The sequence below is a fragment of the Narcine bancroftii genome, chromosome 7 (assembly GCF_036971445.1).
Source record: "Narcine bancroftii isolate sNarBan1 chromosome 7, sNarBan1.hap1, whole genome shotgun sequence".
Taxonomy (NCBI): Eukaryota; Metazoa; Chordata; class Chondrichthyes; order Torpediniformes; family Narcinidae; genus Narcine; species Narcine bancroftii.
The window spans coordinates 79,565,840-79,587,406 of NC_091475.1; the positions used below are offsets into that span (position 1 = coordinate 79,565,840).

Genomic DNA, 21,567 nt, shown 5'->3' on the forward strand with positions numbered 1-21,567 from the left:
CTTTGTTTTTATAATGTTGCTGCCATGATGCTAATAATATAGCTACATCAGCTCATTCTGTTATATAATTATCAAGTAGATGGATTTTATCCATGTTACAGCATGTCACCACCAGCCTTAAAACTCTTCATAGCAGTGTAACTTTAACCCACTCTATTACTTCTCTGCTTTTATTTCAGACTTCCAGCATCTGCAATTGCTTTGATTTCTAATCGCAACTTTTCATTCTGAGCATCTGTTTTGGTCATAGTGTCATAAGGTTACCTAGCACAAAACAGGCCCTGCAGGAGTACGCCTGTTGCTACCGAGAATACAAAGATCTTTGTTAAGGGCCCCATCAATGTGGTCAAGTTGCATAACTTAGCTGGCCCCATTTACCTGCATTTGGACAATATCCCTCTGAACCTTTCATAATCCACCTGTCTAAATATCTTTTACATAGGAACATAGGAAGTAGGAACAGGAGTAGGCCAAAAATGGCCCATCGAGCCTGCTCCGCCATTCAATATGATCATGGCTGATCTAATTTATGACCTAACTCCATCTACCTGCCTTCTCCCCATATCCCCTAAGTCCTCTATCATGTAGAAATTTATCTTTCTTTTTTCTTTGGCTTGGCTTCGCGGACGAAAATTTATGGAGGGGTAATGTCCACGTCAGCTGCAGGCTCGTTTGTGGCTGACAAGTCCGATGCGGGACAGGCAGACACGGTTGCAGCGGTTGCAAGGGAAAATTGGTTGGTTGGGGTTGGGTGTTGGGTTTTTCCTCCTTTGTCTTTTGTCAGTAAGGTGGGCTCTGCGGTCTTCTTCAAAGGAGGTTGCTGCCCGCCGAACTGTGAGGCGCCAAGATGCACGGTTTGAGGCGATATCAGCCCACTGGCAGTGGTCAATGTGGCAGGCACCAAGAGATTTCTTTAGGCAGTCCTTGTACCTCTTCTTTGGGGCACCTCTGTCTTGGTGGCCTGTGGAGAGCTTGCCATATCTTAGGAAGGCGATGGTCCTCCATTCTGGAGACGTGACCTACCCAGCGCAGTTTGATCTTCAGCGGTGTGGATTCGATGCTGTCAGCCTCTGCCATCTCGAGTACTTCGATGTTGGAGATGAAGTCACTCCAATGAATGTTGAGGATGGAGCGGAGACAACGCTGGTGGAAGCGTTCTAGGAGCCATAGGTGATGCCGGTAGAGGACCCATGATTCGGAGCCAAACAGGAGTGTGGGTATGACAATGGCTCTGCATACGCTAATCCTTGTGAGGTTTTTCAGTTGGTTGTTTTTCCAGACTCTTTTGTGTAGTCTTCCAAAGGCGCTATTTGCCTTGGCGAGTCTGTTGTCTATCTCGTTGTCGATCCTTGCATTTGATGAAATGGTGCAGCCGAGATAGGTAAACTGGTTGACCGTTTTGAGTTTTGTGTGCCTGATGGAGATGTGGGGGGGCTGGTAGTCATGGTGGGGAGCTGGCTGATGGAGGACCTCAGTTTTCTTCAAGCTGACTTCCAGGCCAAACAGACAGCTCCAAGAAAAATGCAGAGAACAAAACAAAGGACTCTACATCACCTTTGTTGACTTCACCAAAGCCTTCGACACCGTGAGTAGAAAAGGGCTTTGGCAAATACTAGAGTGCCTCGGATGCCCCCCAAAGTTCTTCAACATGGTTATCCAACTGCACGAAAACCAACAAGGTCGGGTCAGATACAGCAATGAGCTCTCTGAACCCTTCTCCATTAATAATGGCTTGAAGCAAGGCTGCGTTCTCGCACCAACCGTCTTCAATCTTCTTCAGCATGATGCTGAAACAAGCCATGAAAGACCTCAACAATGAAGATGCTGTTTACATCCGGTACCGCACGGATGGCAGTCTCTTCAATCTGAGGCACCTGCAAACTCACACCAAGACACAAGAGCAACTTGTCCGTGAACTACTCTTTGCAGATGATGCCGCTTTAGTTGCCCATTCAGAGCCAGCTCTTCAGCGCTTGACGTCCTGTTATGCGGAAACTGTCAAAATGTTTGGCCTGGAAGTCAGCCTGAAGAAAACTGAGGTCCTCCATCAGCCAGCTCCCCACCATGAGAAATTTATCTAACTGAATTTTAAAAATGTTTAATGAGGCAGCCTCAACCACTTCCCTGGTTAGAGAATTCCAAACATTCACTACTCTCTGGGAAAAACTATTTTTCCTCATCTCTGTCCGAAATCTACTCCCCCGTATCTTGAGACTGTGTCCTCTCGTTTTAGTTTCCCCGGCCAGCTCAAAAAACCTTCCTACATCTATCCTATCCATACCCTTCATAATCCTATATGTTTCTATAAGATCTCCTCTCATTCTTCTGAACTTAAGCGAATACAATCCTAGATGATTTAATCTTTCAACATAAGTCAACCCCTTCATCCCAGGGATCAACCTAGTAAACCTCCTCTGGACTGTCTCCAAAGCCAGTATATCCTTCCTCAAATATGGAGATCAGTGTTCTAATTGCTTCCTAGCAGTTCATTCTGTACACTCACCATTCTATGTATGAAAGAGATGCCCTTCAAGTCCCATTGCACTTCACTGAGTTAAATTCCAGCTGCCATTCCTTGACCTACTTCCCCAGTTTTCAAGTAATTCTCCCTCAGGAGAAGGCCCAAACAACTCAACTGTTGCCCCATAGTTAATCTCTTTGTACAATGAGGCAGCCTTTGTGAAATTTGCCAGTCAATGTACAATAGAGAGTTGGATGCAACAAAAATCATATATAAATAAAAGGTTAAAAGAAAAAGGAAGGGTATGTGATGTTGACAAAGCTGCAATCAGACAAGGCCCTGGAATAATATAAAGACAGCAGGAAAGAGCTCAAGTAGGGTATTAGAAAGGCCAAAGGGGCCAAGAGATTACTTGGTGAACAGGATTAAAGAGACACCCAAGGCATTCTACACATTTATTAGAAACGAGGATGATAAATGAGTATAGGTCCACTCAAGGTCAACGGAGGGAATTTTAAGCTTGGAGTCAGAGGAAGTGGGCGAGAGGTACTATGCATCAGTGTTCACGAGGGGGAAAGAAGGACCTGGAGGACAGTGATATGGAGCATAGTGTGGATACTGCTCATGTGTTAGGGCACTTTCAGATCAAGAAAGAGAAGTGCTGGATATCTTTAGGAGCATTATCCCAGGGCCTAATGGAATATATCTACAGTTATTGAAAGAGGTAAGTGAAGAGATCGCTGGGGCCTTAACAAAGATCTTTGTATCCTGGAGGACTGGAGAGTAACTAATGTTGTCCCTTTGTTCAAGAAGGGAAATAGGAATAATCTAGGAAATTATAAACCAATGAGCCTCATATCAGTGTGTGGGAATCCACTGGAGAGAGGACTTACACACATTTGGAAAGGTATGGTCAGATTGGTGAAAGTCACCATGGCTTTGGGTGGGGCAGATCATGTCTTTCCAATTTCGTTCAGTTTTTTTTGGACTTTGCAAGAATCAAAGTTTAAGCATAAACTGAGCACCATGTTCTGCAGAGACGTGGGCCAAAAGGCGTGTTCCTGTGCTGTACCATTCTGTATTCTGTTAAAGAACTAAGACACCTGTTAGAAATCATACAATTGCAAATTGTATGATTTGGGTGGCATGGTTAGCATGGCGGTTAGTGCAACACATTTGCAGTGCCAGTGACCTGGGTTTGTATCCTGTGCTGTCTGTACATCCTTCTCAAGTCTTTGTGGGTTTTCTCCCACCTTTCAAAATGTATGGGGGGTTGTAGGTTAATTGGGGTATTTGGGTGGCACGGGCTCATGGGCTTGAAGGCCTGTTACTGTGCTTTATGTCTAAATTAAAATTTAAAATAGGGCTTAATCAGGGAGCTTTCCTTATCTGCCATTGACTAAACTCCAAACACATGTAGCCTTTGAACTGAGGTCTCACCAGAGGGTCCATACATCGAGAGCTGAGTGGCAACAGACTGAGCTGGGGTAAGTGCTAAGGCACTGAAAGGGTGAGGGTCTGAGCAGGAAGGGAGAGGCAAGGATGGGGGGAGGCAAGGATGGGGGAGAGGGCCATCATTGAACCAGTGCTCCTTCTGTGACGTCGCTCCCTTTGCCCTCCACCCTCAGAGTTTTCCCACCCAGCCAAGTCTACTACCATCAGCTATCCCGCATCCTGCCCCAAAGCAGACCGTTGCCGAGAAAACATTGCCCAGAGATGTCACACAAGTCAAAAAGTGAGTGAGGCCAGAGTGATAAATGCTTGTGTCCATCAATCAACTAACCAGAGCAGATCACTGGGGACTCCCTTTCCATTATTGATGACATTCACCAGGACCGTTGCTTAAATAGGGCTCAATGAATTGTAGAGGACCCTTTCTATCCAACACATGTTATCTTTGTACCACTACCATCAAGAAGGAGGTACAGAAACATCAAAATCAGGGCTGGCATGCTGGGAAATAGCTTCTTCCTGCAGCCTGTGAGATTGATGAACAGTATGTTGTAACTGAGTAAATCATCCAAAATATTTATTTTAATTTATATCTTTATGTATCATGTGATTATTATATAGCTGCACTGTGTGTGTATTAGAGTGGCTGTGTTCCAGAGAAAGTCTGTTTCATCTGGTTGTATATGTAGTGTTACAAGCCCAGAGGACCCCAAAACCCAGCAGCAATAGAAATTCACCAAGACAAATGGTTACTTAAATAAAGGTTACTTTTAATTATCTTTAAACATGAAAGCAGGATCAAACTTTAACATCACTGTTAACTTACTTAATCTAACTTAACCCCCTTCTAATTCTAAACGCACATGTATGTAATGTGTATGTAAGCTCAGAAAAGTTTTTTGATTCACAGTCCAATCTCACTTCTCATTCCTCCAAGTTCACTGGTTGCAGGCAATTCTTATACTGTGCACAGAATTTAACATTTATAAAGTTCACCAGGGTTTGGTGCTTGAAAGGTAAATGGTTACTGCTCAGGAAGGTTCTTCTTGGTTTTCAGAGAGAGATTTGTTGTTCACTGGACACAAACTGATTCCTTCTCATCAGCCACGTCAGTGTCTTGCCGAAGAAACTTAACCCATCAGGGTTTTCCAGATGATAACTTCTTTCTTTCAGGTCATCACAGAGTTCCTTTTTGACTCTCTTATTTCAAGTGAAACATTATACAGCCAGCCATCTCCTCTTGTATGGACCACAAGGGCTTTGACCAGGCTGAACTAAGCACTCACAACCCATCTTCAAAATTGGGTTTTCCCACAAGCTTGCCAGCTTGTCCTGTTCTAGTTCCAGCTGCTACTGCTAACTGTAGAACTCAATTCTCTCTCTCTCTCTCTCTCTCTCTCTCTCTCTCTCACTCACTCTCTCCCCCCCCCCCCCCAAGAGAAACAGCCTGGTTGACTCTGGTTGCAAAACCACATGACCCTCTGGGAACAGCAAACTACACTCAGACAGTCTGTGACTCCGGACCTAGTCCTCCGAATTCTTTCATCTGTTGCTTTTCAAAATAACAATCCATTAGTGAAGTCCCTTGTTTTTCCAAAGGCTCTCAGAGCCAGGCCAGTCTGGCTTGAGCAGAGCTCTGGCATTTTAAATGAGATTTGTTTTGAAGTGTTTGTATGTGACCTACACTAAAAAACTGCCACAATTTATCTCCCTTAAAACATATCCATATACAATACAATATACAACATAATCTGTCACAGTCGTTAGATGATAATAATCTTGAACTTCAACTTGAACACTGTATAAGCTTTAACATCCATATACTGGGCTACATCTCCATTGACGGGAACCCTACGGTAGTTAGATTCTGATGATCATGGATGGGGCCAAGGAGGATTTCACACCTAGATGGATACAGACTGATCTTCCTAAATGACTTTACTGCCAGGGGTAGTTGGCAAGGAATAAGGGGGGAAAAACTAACTCCAACAGAGTCATCCTGATGAAATAAATGGAGAATTTTTAAAAATGTAACGATACATCATGGCAGAAGCGGATTCCGGTCCATGAAACTGCTGTTGTCCAATTAAACCTAATTAACCTAATAACCCCATACATTTTAGAGAGTGGGAGGAAAATGGAGTATCGGCGAAATCCAAATGGCTCATGGGGAAAATGTACAAACTGCTTAAAGACAGTGCCGGGTTCGACCCTGGTCACTGTGGTTGTAGTTTTGTCATAAACACACCCTGGTGGCAACACCTGTTACATTGTATCCTCTTTTGAGTGAGAGACTGCAAGGATGTCCACAGCACCTGAGCCAGCACACCCACCAATGTCTGCCCTCTGTTCTGTTATCTCCATCCACATTTAGCATCAGAAGCAGTACCACAGGGAAACCAATGTTGAAGGGATCCTCCAAAGACCGCAAGTCATAGACAACCCAGAGACCTCCAACCTACAGGGGTCAGCATTGTCTGTAGGGCCCTGAAGTCCACCCTAACCAGCACTTGGAAGTGACTCTTGGGCATGATTAGGACTAGGGTTCAAATCCTGTGCTGTCTGTAAGGAGTTGGTATGCTCTCTCTCTGTCTGCGTGGGTTTTCCCAGGGGCTCCTGTTTCCTCCCACCAAAAACGTACCAGGGATTGTAGGTTAACTGGGTGTAATTGGGCAGCATGGGCTTGTGGGCCAAAATGCCCTGTTACCATGCTGTATGTCTAAATTTAATTGGTTTCTGAGAATTACCAGGAGTCCCAGTGATTCCACAATGCTCTCTTGGATTGGAAATACCAGTGTGCCTCAGAAAGAACACCTAGAATTCCATGCCTTAAAGACTAGTTGAGTAGCAATAGCATAGCACTTCTCATCCTTTATCACTCCAAAGAGAAAGGCTCTAGCACTATCAACCTCGCTTCATATGACATGACCACCAATCCAGGCAACATCCTGGTAAATCTCCTCTGCACCCTCTCCAAAGCGTCTACATCCTTCCTGTAGAGAAGCAACCAGAATTGGTCCAATCAGAGTTTTATAGAGCAGTAACATAACCTCACAGCTCAAACTTAATCTGTTTGAGGGTCTGCGGAAATGTGTTTGTTCCCACTCTGCTTGTGGATCTACAGACACCTGAAATCTTTCACTGAGCAGCTCCCTACCTCTTTCAGTGACTGAGTTTGGAGGAGAGGTCAGTCTTTTCCCTCTTCCTGTCTCTCTACTTCTCACACCTTTTGACATAACCTCTGGGTCCCTTCCCCAGCTTTTCCCCAGCATCTATTCCATATTAATCTTGATAAAGGATCCAGACCCAAAACATTGACTGACTGCTTCTACCCATGGATGCTGTTTGACTTTCTGAGATCTTCTAACAATTCCTTGACAACTTAAGATTCCAGTAACTGCTTCTTTGTGATTCCCATGCAGCGCCTTTTGAGTTGGATATGCAAATGATTTGTCCTACCCTCGGATTGGGGTAGATCTGATTCGGTATGTTGGCTGGGTCAAAACACTGGTTGGTTCACTTCTCCTCCCAATGAATTTGGAGGTTTTATGGACACGGCATTGGAGGGATCGTTGCCTGCTGTAGGTAGCCCATAATTCAGAAGCATACTGGAGCCATGGAGGATGAGAGGTGACTTCATGGAGGTGTAGAAAATTAGGAAAGGCTTAGACTGAGTGGACAACAGCATTTTTTCCCTGAGGTTACAATAGCAAATACCAGAAGATATTTAAGATGGATGGAAGAAAGTTTAGAGGAGATGTCAGAGGCTCTTTACACAGAGAGTGGTGAATGCCTGGAGTGCATTGTCAGTGACGGTGATAGAGGCTGCTACAATAGGGTCATTCGACCTTAGATAGGCACAAAGATGTAAGAAAAATAGAGGGTTATTGGTGTGAGGTAGGGAAGGATTAGATTTGTATGGATTAAGTTGATATAATTCTTCGCAATATCATGGGCTGAAGGGCCTGTACTGGGCTGTAATGTTCGATGTTCATCACACATGATTTACCAGAATGAGGAGTGGAAGGAGAGCACACTTCCCGAACTACACAGCTCCTGACACAACCTTGTGGTGATCGTTCTCCTCGGAACCCAGAACCAGACTGGATGTAAGCCGTCCTCCAACTTGATGCTGGGAAGAAGAGGGTGTTCTGGTGATGTGGTGTACCTTCATCGTGTTTTACTATCATCTCAAGACATTCCATTCACTAACTACTCTGCCTCTCAAGTTGCTCAACCTTTCATTTAGCTCCAAAGAAAATAAGATCAGTCATCACACAAAAGTGAAATAAAGGCAGAATCTATAAGCTGGTATTGAATTCTATCCATGCCATTTAGTTGAGATCCAACCACCCCTCGACTCAACTTCATCTGGTCCACCCTTGTGTGGGTCACATTGTGGAAAACTAACCAATGAAATTGCATATTTTCACAAAAATATCTGGCATTGGAGATTGGGAAAGTGGTTGTCAAAACTTGCAGCAGAGTGTCTTGGTCAGTTGGAATTTAATACAGAGAAATGTGAAGTGTTCACATTTTTTTGGAGGTCTAACATGCATACGACCAACACAGTAGGATCTGGAGTGTGTTGTAGAGCACAGATTTCCAGGAGCATCTTGGAAATGACTTGACAGGTAGATAGGTTGGTTAAAAAGGCTTCAGCAAATGGGGCTTCATCATTCAGAGTACTGAGGAAAGAATTTGGGTGATCATGTTGCAGTTGTCTAAGGCATTGCTGAGGCGCCATTTGGAGTATTATGTTCAGTTTTGGTCACCATGCAACAGGAAAGATGTCAAGATGAAGATGGTGAAGAGGAGATTTACAAGGATGTTACCAGAACCTGTGGGCCTGAGGTATAGGGAGAGATTAAGCTGGCTAGGGCTTTATTCCTTGGAGTGCAGAATGGTGAGGGATGATTTCATGAAGGTGTACAAAGTCATGAGAAGAATAAGTCAGGTGAATGCACAGTCTTTTGCCCAGAGTAGAGAAATTGGTAACCAGAGGAAATGGGGAGATATGGTGGGGGGGGTGGGGGGGGGGGTGGGAATATAACAGGAATATGAGTGTAATTTTTTTACACAGAGGCTGGTGGGTGTATGGAATAGGGTGCCCGAGGAGATGATTCAGGCAGGTACTACAGCAATGTTTAGGAAACATTTGGAAGGATACATGGATAAGATGGGTTTTGAAGGATTATAGGCAAAAGGAAGGCAGGTGGGAAAAGTGTGGGTGGGATATTTTGGTCACCATGAGCAGGTTGGGCTGAAGGGCTTGTTTCCATGCCTTGACTCCATGACTAATTGCAGCTAGGAAATAATTTCCAAATTGAAGTGTATTGGCTAGAAAATTGCTATCAAAATGACATCACCTAGTTTTAATCACATCTTAATACCACAACACAAGGTTTGTTGCTGATTCCCCCTCCCCACCTCCCCCATGGCAGTCATCAGTTCAATACACAACTGAAATGAACGAGCTGTGTTCCTGTGTTTGTGGAATTAAATTTTATAGGAAGTGAAGTCATTTCAATCTAGGCATCATTTCTGTCTAAGTATCTTTTTATCTGAGTGATGTGTTAATTACCTTCTGGCATTGAAACTTAACTGATCAAATGTGAAAATTCTAGAATTTAGGTCTTAATTGCTGCTGGAGGTTTTTTTAATCAAAACATCGATTCTCCCTCTTTTTCTGTCTGTCTGTCTCCAACCTTCCTTTATTTTCTTTCATTAATTATTTTAACATATTTATTCACTGGTTACAGGAATTCTTGGACCATTAGCTTGAAACCATCGCATTTAGATTCATGCGCCAAGAAATTCGAATGGGCACCACTTTTTAAGAAATAGTTTATTTGACAAGGTTAGTCTGGAAGGTAAGATAACTTGGAATCAAAAGTGAGTTGTCCAATTAGATTCAAAACTAGCTTAGTGGAAGAAGTCAGAGTGGTAATGAAAGATTGCTTGTGGTTGGATACGTGTTTTCAGTGGAGAGACACAAGGGTCATGATAGGTCCACTTTTGTTTCTTATCTTATAAATTATTTGAATGGCAATGTAGTTAACCTGCTTAGTAAATGTGCAATTATATAAAAAATTGGTGGTGTAGTGGACAGTGAGCAAGGATATCTAAATGACAAAGGATGAGAGGTGACTTAATTGAGGTTATATAAGATTAGTAGGGGCTTAGAGGGGGTGGACCTTTTCCTGGGGTGACATTCTTCATAAGACATGTTCTCTAATCCAGGAAATATCCTGGTAAATCTCCCCTGCATCCTCTCCAAAACATCAACATCCTTATAATAATAGCACAACCAGAAATGAACAAAAAAGGGAAATTTACTGGAGATGTTTAAGGTGATGAATGATTTTGATAAGAGGGGTTATTCAGGAAGGTTTGCAGGCACTGTGATTGTAGTGCAATACACAAATGTATTGGAGAAACTCAGCAGGTCACGCAGCAGCCATAGAAATTAATGGTATGTAACCAACATTTCAGACATGTGTATTTTGTCAAGGTATAAGCAGAAAGCAGACAGGAGCCTGAATAAAAAGGAGGTGCCCTTGGGTATGACTGTCCCACCAGAGATCTGCAACCTTTACACACCATCTGCTTTTAATAAAATGGTCAGAAATTATATAGACAACATAGGCAAAGCCAACATTTGTCACTCCTCTGCCAAGTTCGGGAGATGGTGGTGAGGAGACACTATTTATATATGAATATGACAATGACTATCGCCCAGTAGCACTCACATCTACTGTAATAAAATACTTTGAAAGGTTGGTCATAGCCAGAATTAACTCATATCCAAGTATGTCCTGAACCCACTGCAATTTGCTTATTCCACAAGTGTCTACAGGAGATGCATCTCACCAGTTCTTCACAGCCCTGGATCACTAGGACAACAGCAACATGTACATCAGGTTTATAACTCAGCTTCAAACTACATCACCCCTCAGTGCTGGTCAGCAAGCTTCAAAACCTGGGCCTCTGCACCTCCCTATGCCGTGGATCCTTGACTTCCTCATCAGATTATAGTCAGTGCGGATCAGTGACATCTTCTCCTCAGTGACAACACAGGTGCACCTCAAGGACTGCTCTATTCTCTCTAAGGCCATGACTGTGTGGCCAGGCACAATTCAAAGGCCATCTTAAAATTTGCCGATAACACCATGGTTGTCAGTAGAATCACAGATGGCAATGAGGAAGCTCACAGGATGAGGTAGATCAGCTGGTTGAGTGGTGTCACAACAATTTGTACTCAACCTTAGCAAAACTGAGGAACTGATTGTGGACTTCAGGAAAGGGAAACCGGAGAACTCAAACCAGTCCCCATAGAAGGGTCAGCAGTGGAAAGGGTAAGGAACTTCAAATTCTGAAGATCTATCCTGGGGACATCATGTGAATGCTATCATGAAGGCAGCTCATGAGCAGCTATATTTCATTAGGAGTTTGAGGAGATTTGGTATGTCACCAAAGACTTGCAAATTTCTACAGGTATACTGTGGAGAGCATTCTGACTGGTACATCAGTAATATGGAGATGCCAATATAAAGGATAGGAAAATGTTACAGAGGGTTATGAACTCACCCACACCCTCATGGACATTAGTCTTTACTTCGTTAAGGACATCTATAATAGGCAGTGTCTCAAGAAAGTAGCTGGCATCATCAAGGATCCTTGCCACCCAGACCATGCCTTTTCTCACTGGAAATACAGGACCCTGAAGCTGCACACTGAACATTACAAAAGCAACTTCTTCCCCTCTGCCATCAGGTTTCTTAACAAACAATGAACTACAGATACTTCCTCGTTTTTTTTCTCTTCTTTTGGACTTATTTGCTTATTTTTAAAGAGTGCATTTACAAAGCTGTAATTTATAGCCGTATTTGTACCAGTACTGTAAAGGACTGGGGTGGTACTGTGCAACAGATCAGCACTCCTTCCGTCCCGTAGCCTATAGGTCACCCTTGGGTAAGGTGTAGTACCTCCCAATCAGGGTCAGGTGAAGCCATGGAGTGCAAATGGTGTATGGTTCTTAAAAGCAGACTCTACAAATTAAAATTTATAGTTGTAAAACTAAAAAAAAACGCTGGGCAGATGAATCTGCTGATCAATGGCCAGAGTGACCTTTTTTTCCTTGTATAATCATGAACTCAACATAGATTACGGTCTCAGCTCAAAGACGGAGCCTTAATCAAGGAGAACAGGGGAGGCAGCAACTACAATGCAGAGGGTCAGAGATAGTGACGGATGGAGAGACATGATCGCCCCCGCCGAATGGCAAGGCACCTGAATGATAATGAACGTACTGCTGCTGTGAAACAAGAAATACATCGTGACACATGTTCATGACAATGAACCTGGTTCTGATTCTAAATTCTCAAAACAAAACTTTTCCTTGTCCAGGTCATGATGCAGGGAAGCGGCAGCAGGAAACGTTCCTCTCTCTGATGGCGAAGGAGACGCCTGCCAGTAACCTGCCGGTTGAAGTGCTCCCTCATATTGGTATCAGTTGACCCAAGTTTCACGTCAGTGAATGTAAACGTCCGCGACCACGATGGGAACTAACACGTCCGAGTTCCAGCAATCGTGCAAAGCACGGAGCCTGTTGCCTGATTAACAGTAACGTGGGCGTCGGGATCCAGTCCCACCTGCATACCGTTAACGCGCATCTCCCGCGGAACCGCGCTCGATGCCAGCGAGTGCTTGGAATTTAACCCTCACCAAGTGTCACAGAGAAGAAGGGCGCCGGGACTCTGCGGCTCAGCCCTGGGGACATGTCCGTCAGAGCGGCCGCTGATGTTCCAGGGGTTGACGCTGGGTCCTGGGGCGGGATGTGAAAGGTCTGGGCCACCGTTCCCCTGGGACCCCGGCCCTGTGCCGCCGGGGTTCCGCCGCCTTCACCGACCTGCGATGCGACCATTGCTTCCCCGCACTTTGGACACCTTCTGGCACAGGTGAGCAATCGAGCTGCGGGCCAGGTGAACCGAGCCACACCGCGTCCCCGCGCAAAGACTCTTCAGCCCCGGCTCTGGCAACGAGCGCCGCGGAGAACAATGAGCCCCTCCGGATGCCCAACACCCTCCCTCCTTCCTTTCCCCTCTCAGTTGGCCGCAGAGTCTGCAGGAGGGCTCTCGCAGCCCTTGAACACCAAGCTCGGAGGCCGTCTGGGTTCCCGCTTGCCCCCGTGAAGCGTTCGGACGGGACAGAGCGCCGCGGCGGAGGGAGGGGGTGATACTGGCGCCCAGGGCTCCCTCTCAGCGGGAGACGCCGATTTAACCCCCTTCCCTCCCCACCAGACCCCATCGCTCGGGACTGCTGGGCGTAACATCTGGAAGATGAAACCTTGCCCACCTCCGGCTACCGCAGCTGTTGCCCGGGTCCGCCCATCGCACCGACCCGCCAATGTTCCCCCCTCGGGATGAAGCCTCTCTTCTCGCCACGTTAATGTGTTTATTTTTGACCGTGGGGGTGTCTGTTCTAACACATCGCCCCCCTGCCTCCCAGGACACCTTGCGTTGGAGCGGGGAGCCGGGCGGACGCTGTGGCTTTCCACCTTCTCCATCATCTATCGAGAACTCGAAGAACAATCACGTGAGAGAGTGTGGGAGACCGGAATATAATTTTCTATGCGAAATTTCGCGTGGCTGACCAGACACCTCGGATCCGGCTACATTATGCAACCGGAAGGACCCGCTTCTCAGGGTGTCTAAGATATTGGATTGTTCGTCACCCAAATCAATGTGGTTTCTTTGGAATATTTTCAGCAAAGGAACGCATATGCTGCAGTGTCTCTGTGGAAAGAGTTTCAAGAGAAGCAAGAGTCCGGTTGGTGAGCATCTGCCCGCGAGGGGGGCGACCCTCATAACCTACCCCGACCCCAGGCTCCCGTGTCTGGCCGCTGGCGGACGCCCGTTGGAGGAGCGTAGATTCTGTCTGATGGAGCTCGACCTGTCTCTGACGTTGGCACTGCGGGTGTAGTAGATCATTGGTACCCTGACACCCGGGGCTCAAGCCCCGGAGGTGGTGGCGGTGATTGAGGGGGAGGGGGGTTTAAACCAAGAGTTTAATTCGGGGCCGAGCCGTTGGGGAACCGCTTGTTGCAAGCACAATGTACGCAGTATGGTGCAAAAGTGTAGAGCCTTGCCGAGGCAGCGACGAGCCGCAACCAAGTTGGCCCGTTAGCCTCCTGGTTTTCCGGACAGAGGAGTCTCGGAAATGGTCACCGTTTATCGTGTCGGGGCAGGTCCCCCCCCCCCCCCCTTACTGCGGCTTTGGAGTTTGGAGGGGTGAAGGGGAAAAAATCCCACCCGGGTGTCCTCAGTTGGTCAGTGTCGGTGTGGCAGGGTTTGGTCTTTGGAGAGATCCTTCCATTCCAATAAAGTTCTGTAACTCTCCGAAAGATCGGGTCAGATTCTAATGTATGTATTTCGGAGAGGGGAGGGATGGGGGTGTTCCTGTTAACCGCGGTGATCAGTAAGGTGTTACTCGTGGGCTGTGTTCGCTGGCTCGGGCCGGGGTTGAGTACCCGCTTCCTTCACCCGTGGGAAAATTGGTTGTTGCATGGTTAGCACTTTTGAACAGATGAAGCTTTATTACTGAGTATTTGTGGCTGTCATTGGGTTGAACACACCGATCTGATCGAGGCCAATCTGAGTGCTGTTTACTGCCTCGTTGATTGTAGCAGGGAGTTTGCGACAGAAAGAACGGTCCTTTGTAATATTTCTGGCATTCGTTGCCCAAGTTTGAATGTGCACTAATTTATCCCCTTTCATGTCAGGTGCAAAAACAGACGCATTGTCCACGAGACGACTTGTTTCTAAGCAGCTTATTGTTTAATTACATATAATTCCATAACGAACCAGAGGAAATGAATCCGTAATTGCGTGCAGGTGGAGTTAGTAAAACAATCGCAGTTAATTGCGGGCAGGTTCTCCCTGATCAAGCTTGCGGCAGACTGGTTCCTGCAGTGAAGGTGTTCAACGAATTCTCTGTGACTGTCTAACCTCGCTACTGATGGGGGTAACAGATTCTGTCCACACTACACATTCAGAGCCAGTTGGCCGCAGACTCTGTGCGTGTTTTGTGTATGTGTGAGAGAGGGACTGATACATCTTCGCGTCGTCCGGTCGATGAGACAAATAGATGGGTCGTGTCCTGAGCACGCCATTATGTATTTAAACTTAGTGCAGGGTTCGAAGGAAGGAAAGGACTCTCCGAGCAACTGGGGGGCGCCGCCACCACCCTTCACTGTAAGGGGTCTTGCAAGCACCCGATTCCCCGGACTAAAACTCGACCAAAGACTTCGATGTTAGGACCCGGGACCCGAGCAGATTTGACGCGAACACCTCTGATTTTTGTTTTGGTTCTGTATTTCTCGATTCACCATCCCGTTTCAGGCTCTGTTTGCATTACGTGTACGATGGAACGCCTCCCCCAAATGTTTTTTTTTCCCCCAGTGACAAATTAATCTTTCACGTCTTGCTGAAATGCGAATAATCTGAGCTATTGTTTGCTCGGAACGCTCGCCCACCCCCGCCAACCTCCTCTTGCCGGGAATCGTACTGCGCCGGGAAGGAAACGCCACGTTAGCTCGCAAATACCGTGTTGAAGTTTACATAGGGATGCTTCAATGGGCTCTTTAGCCCGTCCCTTTGTCGAGTTTCCAACGAAGGGGAGTTGAATGAACCTGTCCCCGGCGAATGCAGTAGTACTCGGCCGCGGTTAGCACTGCATTACATTGATTTATTTAGACCTCTGCAAATAGCTTTGTCCACCCCGGATTGCGCCGCACGTACAACACCCGGCCGGTGTACGTCGACTCGGGTTGAAGTCACTCTTCACACGTAATGATGTGTATTAACGGGAAGCGCGGCCCACATATGGGATTAATCACGTAGCGTGTGGAACATGTGTAGGGAGGATCGTGGGCACATGCGCGTCCCCCTCGCCTCCGCCTACCAGCAATACGTGACCTGCGACAATATCACGGCGGCGATCGTTTCGGGCGCGCTGTGCAATGCTGGGTGGGGTGGGGGGGGGGGCTGGTGGCGCGGCTTTCGTGCGCGAAGGTGTGCACATTAAACTGCGTGTGCTTCCATAAGTTGTGCAGTGTGCCCTGTCCACGCGGCGCGCACCCCCACCCCCGTAGCTTCTCTATTATGGAGTGAACAGAGCGAGTGCGCATCCGTGGTCCTTGCATCTGCGGGTGCGTAGGGCTCTGGCTCTGCATTCGGCCACCTGATCCTCGCAAAAGCCCGGCTGGAGACACAGGGCTCCCACAACCCCGAAGGCTTGGATTGTCCAAGGACCTAATGGATCGAACAAGTTTCGACTCGAAGCAATTTGCTGCTGACGTGGTTTCCACCAGTGTAATCTCCGTGCACTCAGGTGTTCAGCTCCCGGGGGGGGGGATTCGGGCGGAAGGATGATCTCAGCGGGACCCCGCATTGATTACCCTAGGGATGGCGACTCATCCTCCCCGGTGGAAGAGGCAATCGCTCCGACTCGAGTCTGTCTAAAAACAGACCGATGCAGCTGCAGTAAACTCGCACACAGTCCACATCACCTGTATTGTTGACAAATGAGAAAGGTAACCATTCCAACACGTGGGCCGCTGGTCGTGGGACCTTGAGGTCGCAACCGAGACCAATCCTCCGCCCCCTTACGTAGTTCACCCTCTTTCTCCTCTTTTCCCCCCTCCAACCTGCTGCCATTCCCGCATGGAACTCATCCCAGCTCCACGATTCTCTGAGGAAACATCTCAGAGATTTCTTGCTGGCTATTTTTGTGCAGAGTTGGTCTTGCTGGTGTGGTCCAAACCTTCAATAAATGTAAAGAACACAAATCCCTTGTTCTTAAGAGCTAGGGGCCAACCTTTTCCCAAAAGAACTTCACATTTTAGGGGTCATTTGTTTTTGTCCAGTATCTTTATAAAATCCTTTACAATTCAATGACCATAACTGTATACAGGACACCCAGGTTCAATACAAGTTTAGAATAGTCCCATTGCTTTCAAATTGAAAAAGGCGGGAACTGGAGCTGCTGTTTAGTTTGCCTGTATCTAAGTTCTTGTCAACTCTACTATTGGACTGGGTGCTCTGCGTATCAGTACTATCACCTTCAGTTACTCTGCCCCATTTGGATTCTTACTTTCCAACTACTCCACGATCTCCTAATTCTCCTTGAAATTCGGTTTCCTGTATTGTATCAGACTTTCTTGCAATCTTTCTCAATACTGACTGCTTTCATGCCCTGCCAAGTTTAAAGTTGTGTTTGTGGTTACAAAATAATATGAATTGTTGTCAATAATAATTCCAGAATGAAGTTTTTGTGATTCAGTCTTCCACCAGTCTAACTTATTACCCCGCTCCTGCTCTTTGCTTTCTGCCTAAAAATGAACTCCATTCTGCCCCTTGTTACTTGGCTCCTCATATCCTCTCACTGTAGATTTTTGGATCTACCTATACATTTCCACTTTTGATTTCCAAATGGTTTTCTATTTTCTTCTTAGGTAGACATTCCATAATTTAATTTTGATCTGTCTCTTGACATTTTTTCTGTCTTCCTTAAAGTGGTCAACCTACTTCTGCTGTAGGGTTAACAGTGGCTGCACTACCTTTTAAAATGTGGGGATGTAATCCATCTGGTCCAGGATTTATTCCCTTTCTTGAATTTCATAGTCATTTAATATTCAGTATTTCTTCTTTCACAATTTTGAATGTCACTGATTATGTTGCTTGTGCATTATTTTCTTGCTAATGTGGATCATTAAGTGGCATTATTCCCATTTCAACTTGCTTGAAGAATATTTTCTTTTGGCTTGATAATTCTGTCATTTAGTTTCTTCATTTCTTGGTTCTCTATTCCCCATCCCTTGCTTTCCATATCTAGACTTCCTATTCCTTACTTGGGCCTTTCCTTGTGTTTTTATTTATCCAGTCTCTCATTTGTAATCTTATTTCTCAGTGGACAAACCCTTGGATTCTGAACCACTTTTTAATTGCTCACTTCAGAGTACATATATGACATCACACACTACCCTGAGATTTTTTATCCTGCAGGTGAGGTAGAATTACCATTTTTGGAAGTGCAAAAAAAACTACATAATATACATGTGTAAACAAAGGATTGTAAACAGATAACAAATGTAAACAAACTGACTGCAATACAGAGAGAACAAAAAAATCAATAAAATGCACAAGTAAGAGTCCTTAAATTTCTTATTTCATGTGGTAAACTTCTTAATGTTTCTCTCCAGTCTATTGCGTTGGACTTTGATATGCACTTAACAGTTACTAGCCCAGCAGATATTAATACTGACAAAGGGATATTACTTGTCGCTGGAAGTTAACCTATAGGAATTTAGAAGGATCTGCCATTGAATTTTTCCCTTTCTGGATATTGGCTTTTAGTCATCAAAATGCCTAAGATATTTGGGTACTCATGTAAGATCAGTTAAACATAACCTGATTGACCCAAAACTGAAGGGTTAGGGTTCACAGATGCTGCTCAAATCACTGAGAATTTCCAGCACTTTTTTATTTTGGCTTTCTGGGCCAGTACAGTATTTTACCTTTGGATTTCCTGTTATCAGCTTCGGGAGGACCTCAGACAATTAATAACAATATCATTGGTGAGCAGAGCAGCCAATTAGATTAAAGTGTCCTATAGATCACTGATTAGAAAGTGAAGTTGCACAGGTCATAATTAACTCTTTTTCCTCTTTTATGGAAAGCAAGAGTAAGATTGGGACAAATGCAAAAAAAAAGATGAAAAAAAGAACAGGCTATTTAAAATATCTGGACTCTTTGGCATGGAGTTGAAAGAATGATGTTGCAAAAGGTTACAGAGATTGATCAACAGTACCTGTATTACTACTCAATTGTTAAAACTCAGCAAAAACGTCAAGCTGTTCAATGGTCTTTACAGCAATAAAGTGTCAACAATGCTGCTCACATCTGGTTATTGAACACATTTTAATTTCATGTCATTATTTGATCAGATTCAGATTTATTGTCAAGGTGCATACATGACATCACATACAACCCTGAGATTCCTTTTCCTGCTGGTGAGACAGAATCACCACTAATTGGCAGTACAAAAAAACCGTATACGTGTAAACAAATAAAGAAATGTAAACAAACTGTGCAATACAGAGAGGTTAAGAAAAACAATAAACTGCAAAAGTAAGAGTCCTTAAATGAGTCCTTGACTGAGTTTGTTCAGAATCAGAATTTATTGTCGTGAACAAACCATGAAATTTGGTGTTTTGTGGCAGCATTATAGTATAAACATTCGTATTGTAACTGTCTTACAAAATTACTCTAAATAATAAAATAAATAATAGTACACAATGTAAGGCAGTATCTTTGGTTCAATGATTTTTGGGAATCTGATGGCCGTAGGGAAGAAGCTGAATTCTCATCTTTAGGCTCCTGTACCTTTTCCCCGATGGTAGCAAGTGAAAAGGGCATGGCCTGGGTGGTGGGGGTCTTTTAGGATAGAGGCTGCTTTTTTAAGACACTGACTCATGTAGATGTCCTTGACGGAATGAAGTCTGGTGCCTGTGATGTCGCAGGCCGAGTTAACAACCCTCTGGAGTTTATTCCTGTCCTGAGAGTTGGTGCCTTCATACCAGGCAATGATGCAACCACCCAGGGTGCTCTCCAACGTACACCTTTCTGAGAGTTTTCAGAGACGTATCGAATCTCCTCAGACACCTCACGAAGTATAGCTGCTGGCAAGCCGCCTTTGTGATTGCATCAACATGGAAGTTTCAGGACAGATCCTCTGAGATGTTAACACCTAAGAATTTGAAGTCCTTGACCCTTTCTGCTACTGAGCCCTCTGTGAGGATTGGGTTGTGTTCCCCTGACTTCCACAATCATTTCCTTGGTTTTGTTTTTGCTCTTGTTGTTGAGGAGTTGGATGGTGGAGGGGTAGCAGCTGTCCTGAAGCTGTTGATGCAAGTCTTGTGGCGCCTATACCTCTTTCCTGATGGCAGCAGCGAGAACCGAGCATGCTGGCTGGTATAGGTCATTAATGACTGCTACTACTCTCTGACAGCAGTGTTGGCTGTAGATATTCTCAATGGTGGGGGTTTTACCTGCGATATCCAGGTCTGTGTCCACTACCATTTTGAGGGCTTTATACTCAGAGGTATTGGTGACCCCATACCAGACTCTGATGCAGGTGGTTTGCACACTTTCCACCACACGTTGGTAGAGGTTTACCAGGATTTCTGATGTCACATCAAACTTCTGCAGACTCCTGAGGAAGTAGAGGCAGTAAGGTGCTTTCTTCACAATGCCATTACTATGTTGGTCCAGGAAGGATCCTCCAAGATGGTGACTCCCAAAACTTAAATTTGCTCACCCTTTCCACCACTGATCTCCCAATGATCACTGGATCATGATCTCTGTTTTTCCCTTCCTGAGGTTGTTGGTGCAACATTCAGTCAAGATTTCAATCTCCCTTCCAAACCCTAACTCATTGCCCCTTTTTACAACTCACTTCTGTGTTATTGTCAGCAAATTTGTAGATGGTGGTGCTGTCATACTGAGCCACACAGTCGTAGATATATATTGAGTAGAGCAGGGAGCTAAGAACACAGCCCTGTGGTATTCTAGAGAGAGAGTGTGGTGGAGATGTTCTGACCAATCCTCACTGATTATGGTCTGGAGGTGAGGAAATCCAGGATGAAATTACATGATGCCGTGTTGAGTCTCAGATCTTGGAGTTTGCTGATCAATTTTGAGGGGATGATGGTGTTAAATGCTGAACTGTAGTTAATAACGAGCATCCTGATGTCTGCATCTTTGCTGTCCATGTGTTGGAGAGCTTTGTGTAGAGCCAGTGAGATGGCACCTGTTGCTATGGTGGGCAAAATGGAATGGATCCATGTCGTTGCTCAGACAGGATCTGATATGATCCAACACCAGCCTTTCAAAACACTTCATCACTGTTGATGTGAGTGCTACTGGTCGATAGTCATTTAGGCAGGTCACTACATTTTTCCTGGTCACCCGTATGATTGATGCCTGTTTGAAACAAGGGGGTAGCACACCCTGCCGGAGTGAGTTGTTTGAAGATATTTGTGAATACATTGGCAGTAATACACACATCAGACATCAGTGTTTCAGGCCTGAGCACTTTGATGGGCTTCAAATTTGGACCACGTTTGACTTCCTCTGGCTGCTGCTTAGTTTCTGTAGCAGTTTTATGTATTGTCCTAGACCTCAGCATTGGCAGATTTTCCGTAATTTCATGAGGGACTCTTTTTAGGTGGCAGCCCCTTGTAAGTAGCTTTTAATGGATTTGCATGCATGAACAGACCCCAGTTGTTGCTATAACAATCATGCAGTAGTGACCGCAAGCATTGAAAGTGGATGCCATTGCAAATTGAGATTATCATAAATCCAACCCTATATTGTTGTTACTATTAACCAGCTGCTCCCCTTGCTTTCAGTTCTTGGTGACTCTTCCTCATTTTCCATTGGCAGATCCAAGGTCAGTCATTTTTTTTTCAAATTTTGTTGCTTATTTCCTGGACTAGAAAGGAGCACTGTACATACTGGAGATCCCCATTCCCTTCTCCCCCTCCTCTTCAGGTCATCTAATTTTGGAATAATCCCTTGCAATCACTTTTC

The 21,567-nt window shown here is 45.2% G+C and overlaps 1 protein-coding gene across 1 annotated transcript in view; it reads left to right on the plus strand.

The window, feature by feature from the left end:
• Positions 1–12,410: 12,410 nt before the first annotated feature.
• fgf14 (fibroblast growth factor 14) overlaps positions 12,411–21,567 on the plus strand; it is a 502,771-nt gene continuing 493,614 nt past the window's right edge. The window contains exons 1-2 of the mRNA XM_069890479.1: positions 12,411–12,873; positions 13,424–13,748. Of these exons, the coding sequence (XP_069746580.1) occupies positions 13,658–13,748 (91 nt within the window). The 5' untranslated portion in view covers positions 12,411–12,873; positions 13,424–13,657. The remainder of the gene's footprint in view (positions 12,874–13,423; positions 13,749–21,567) is intronic.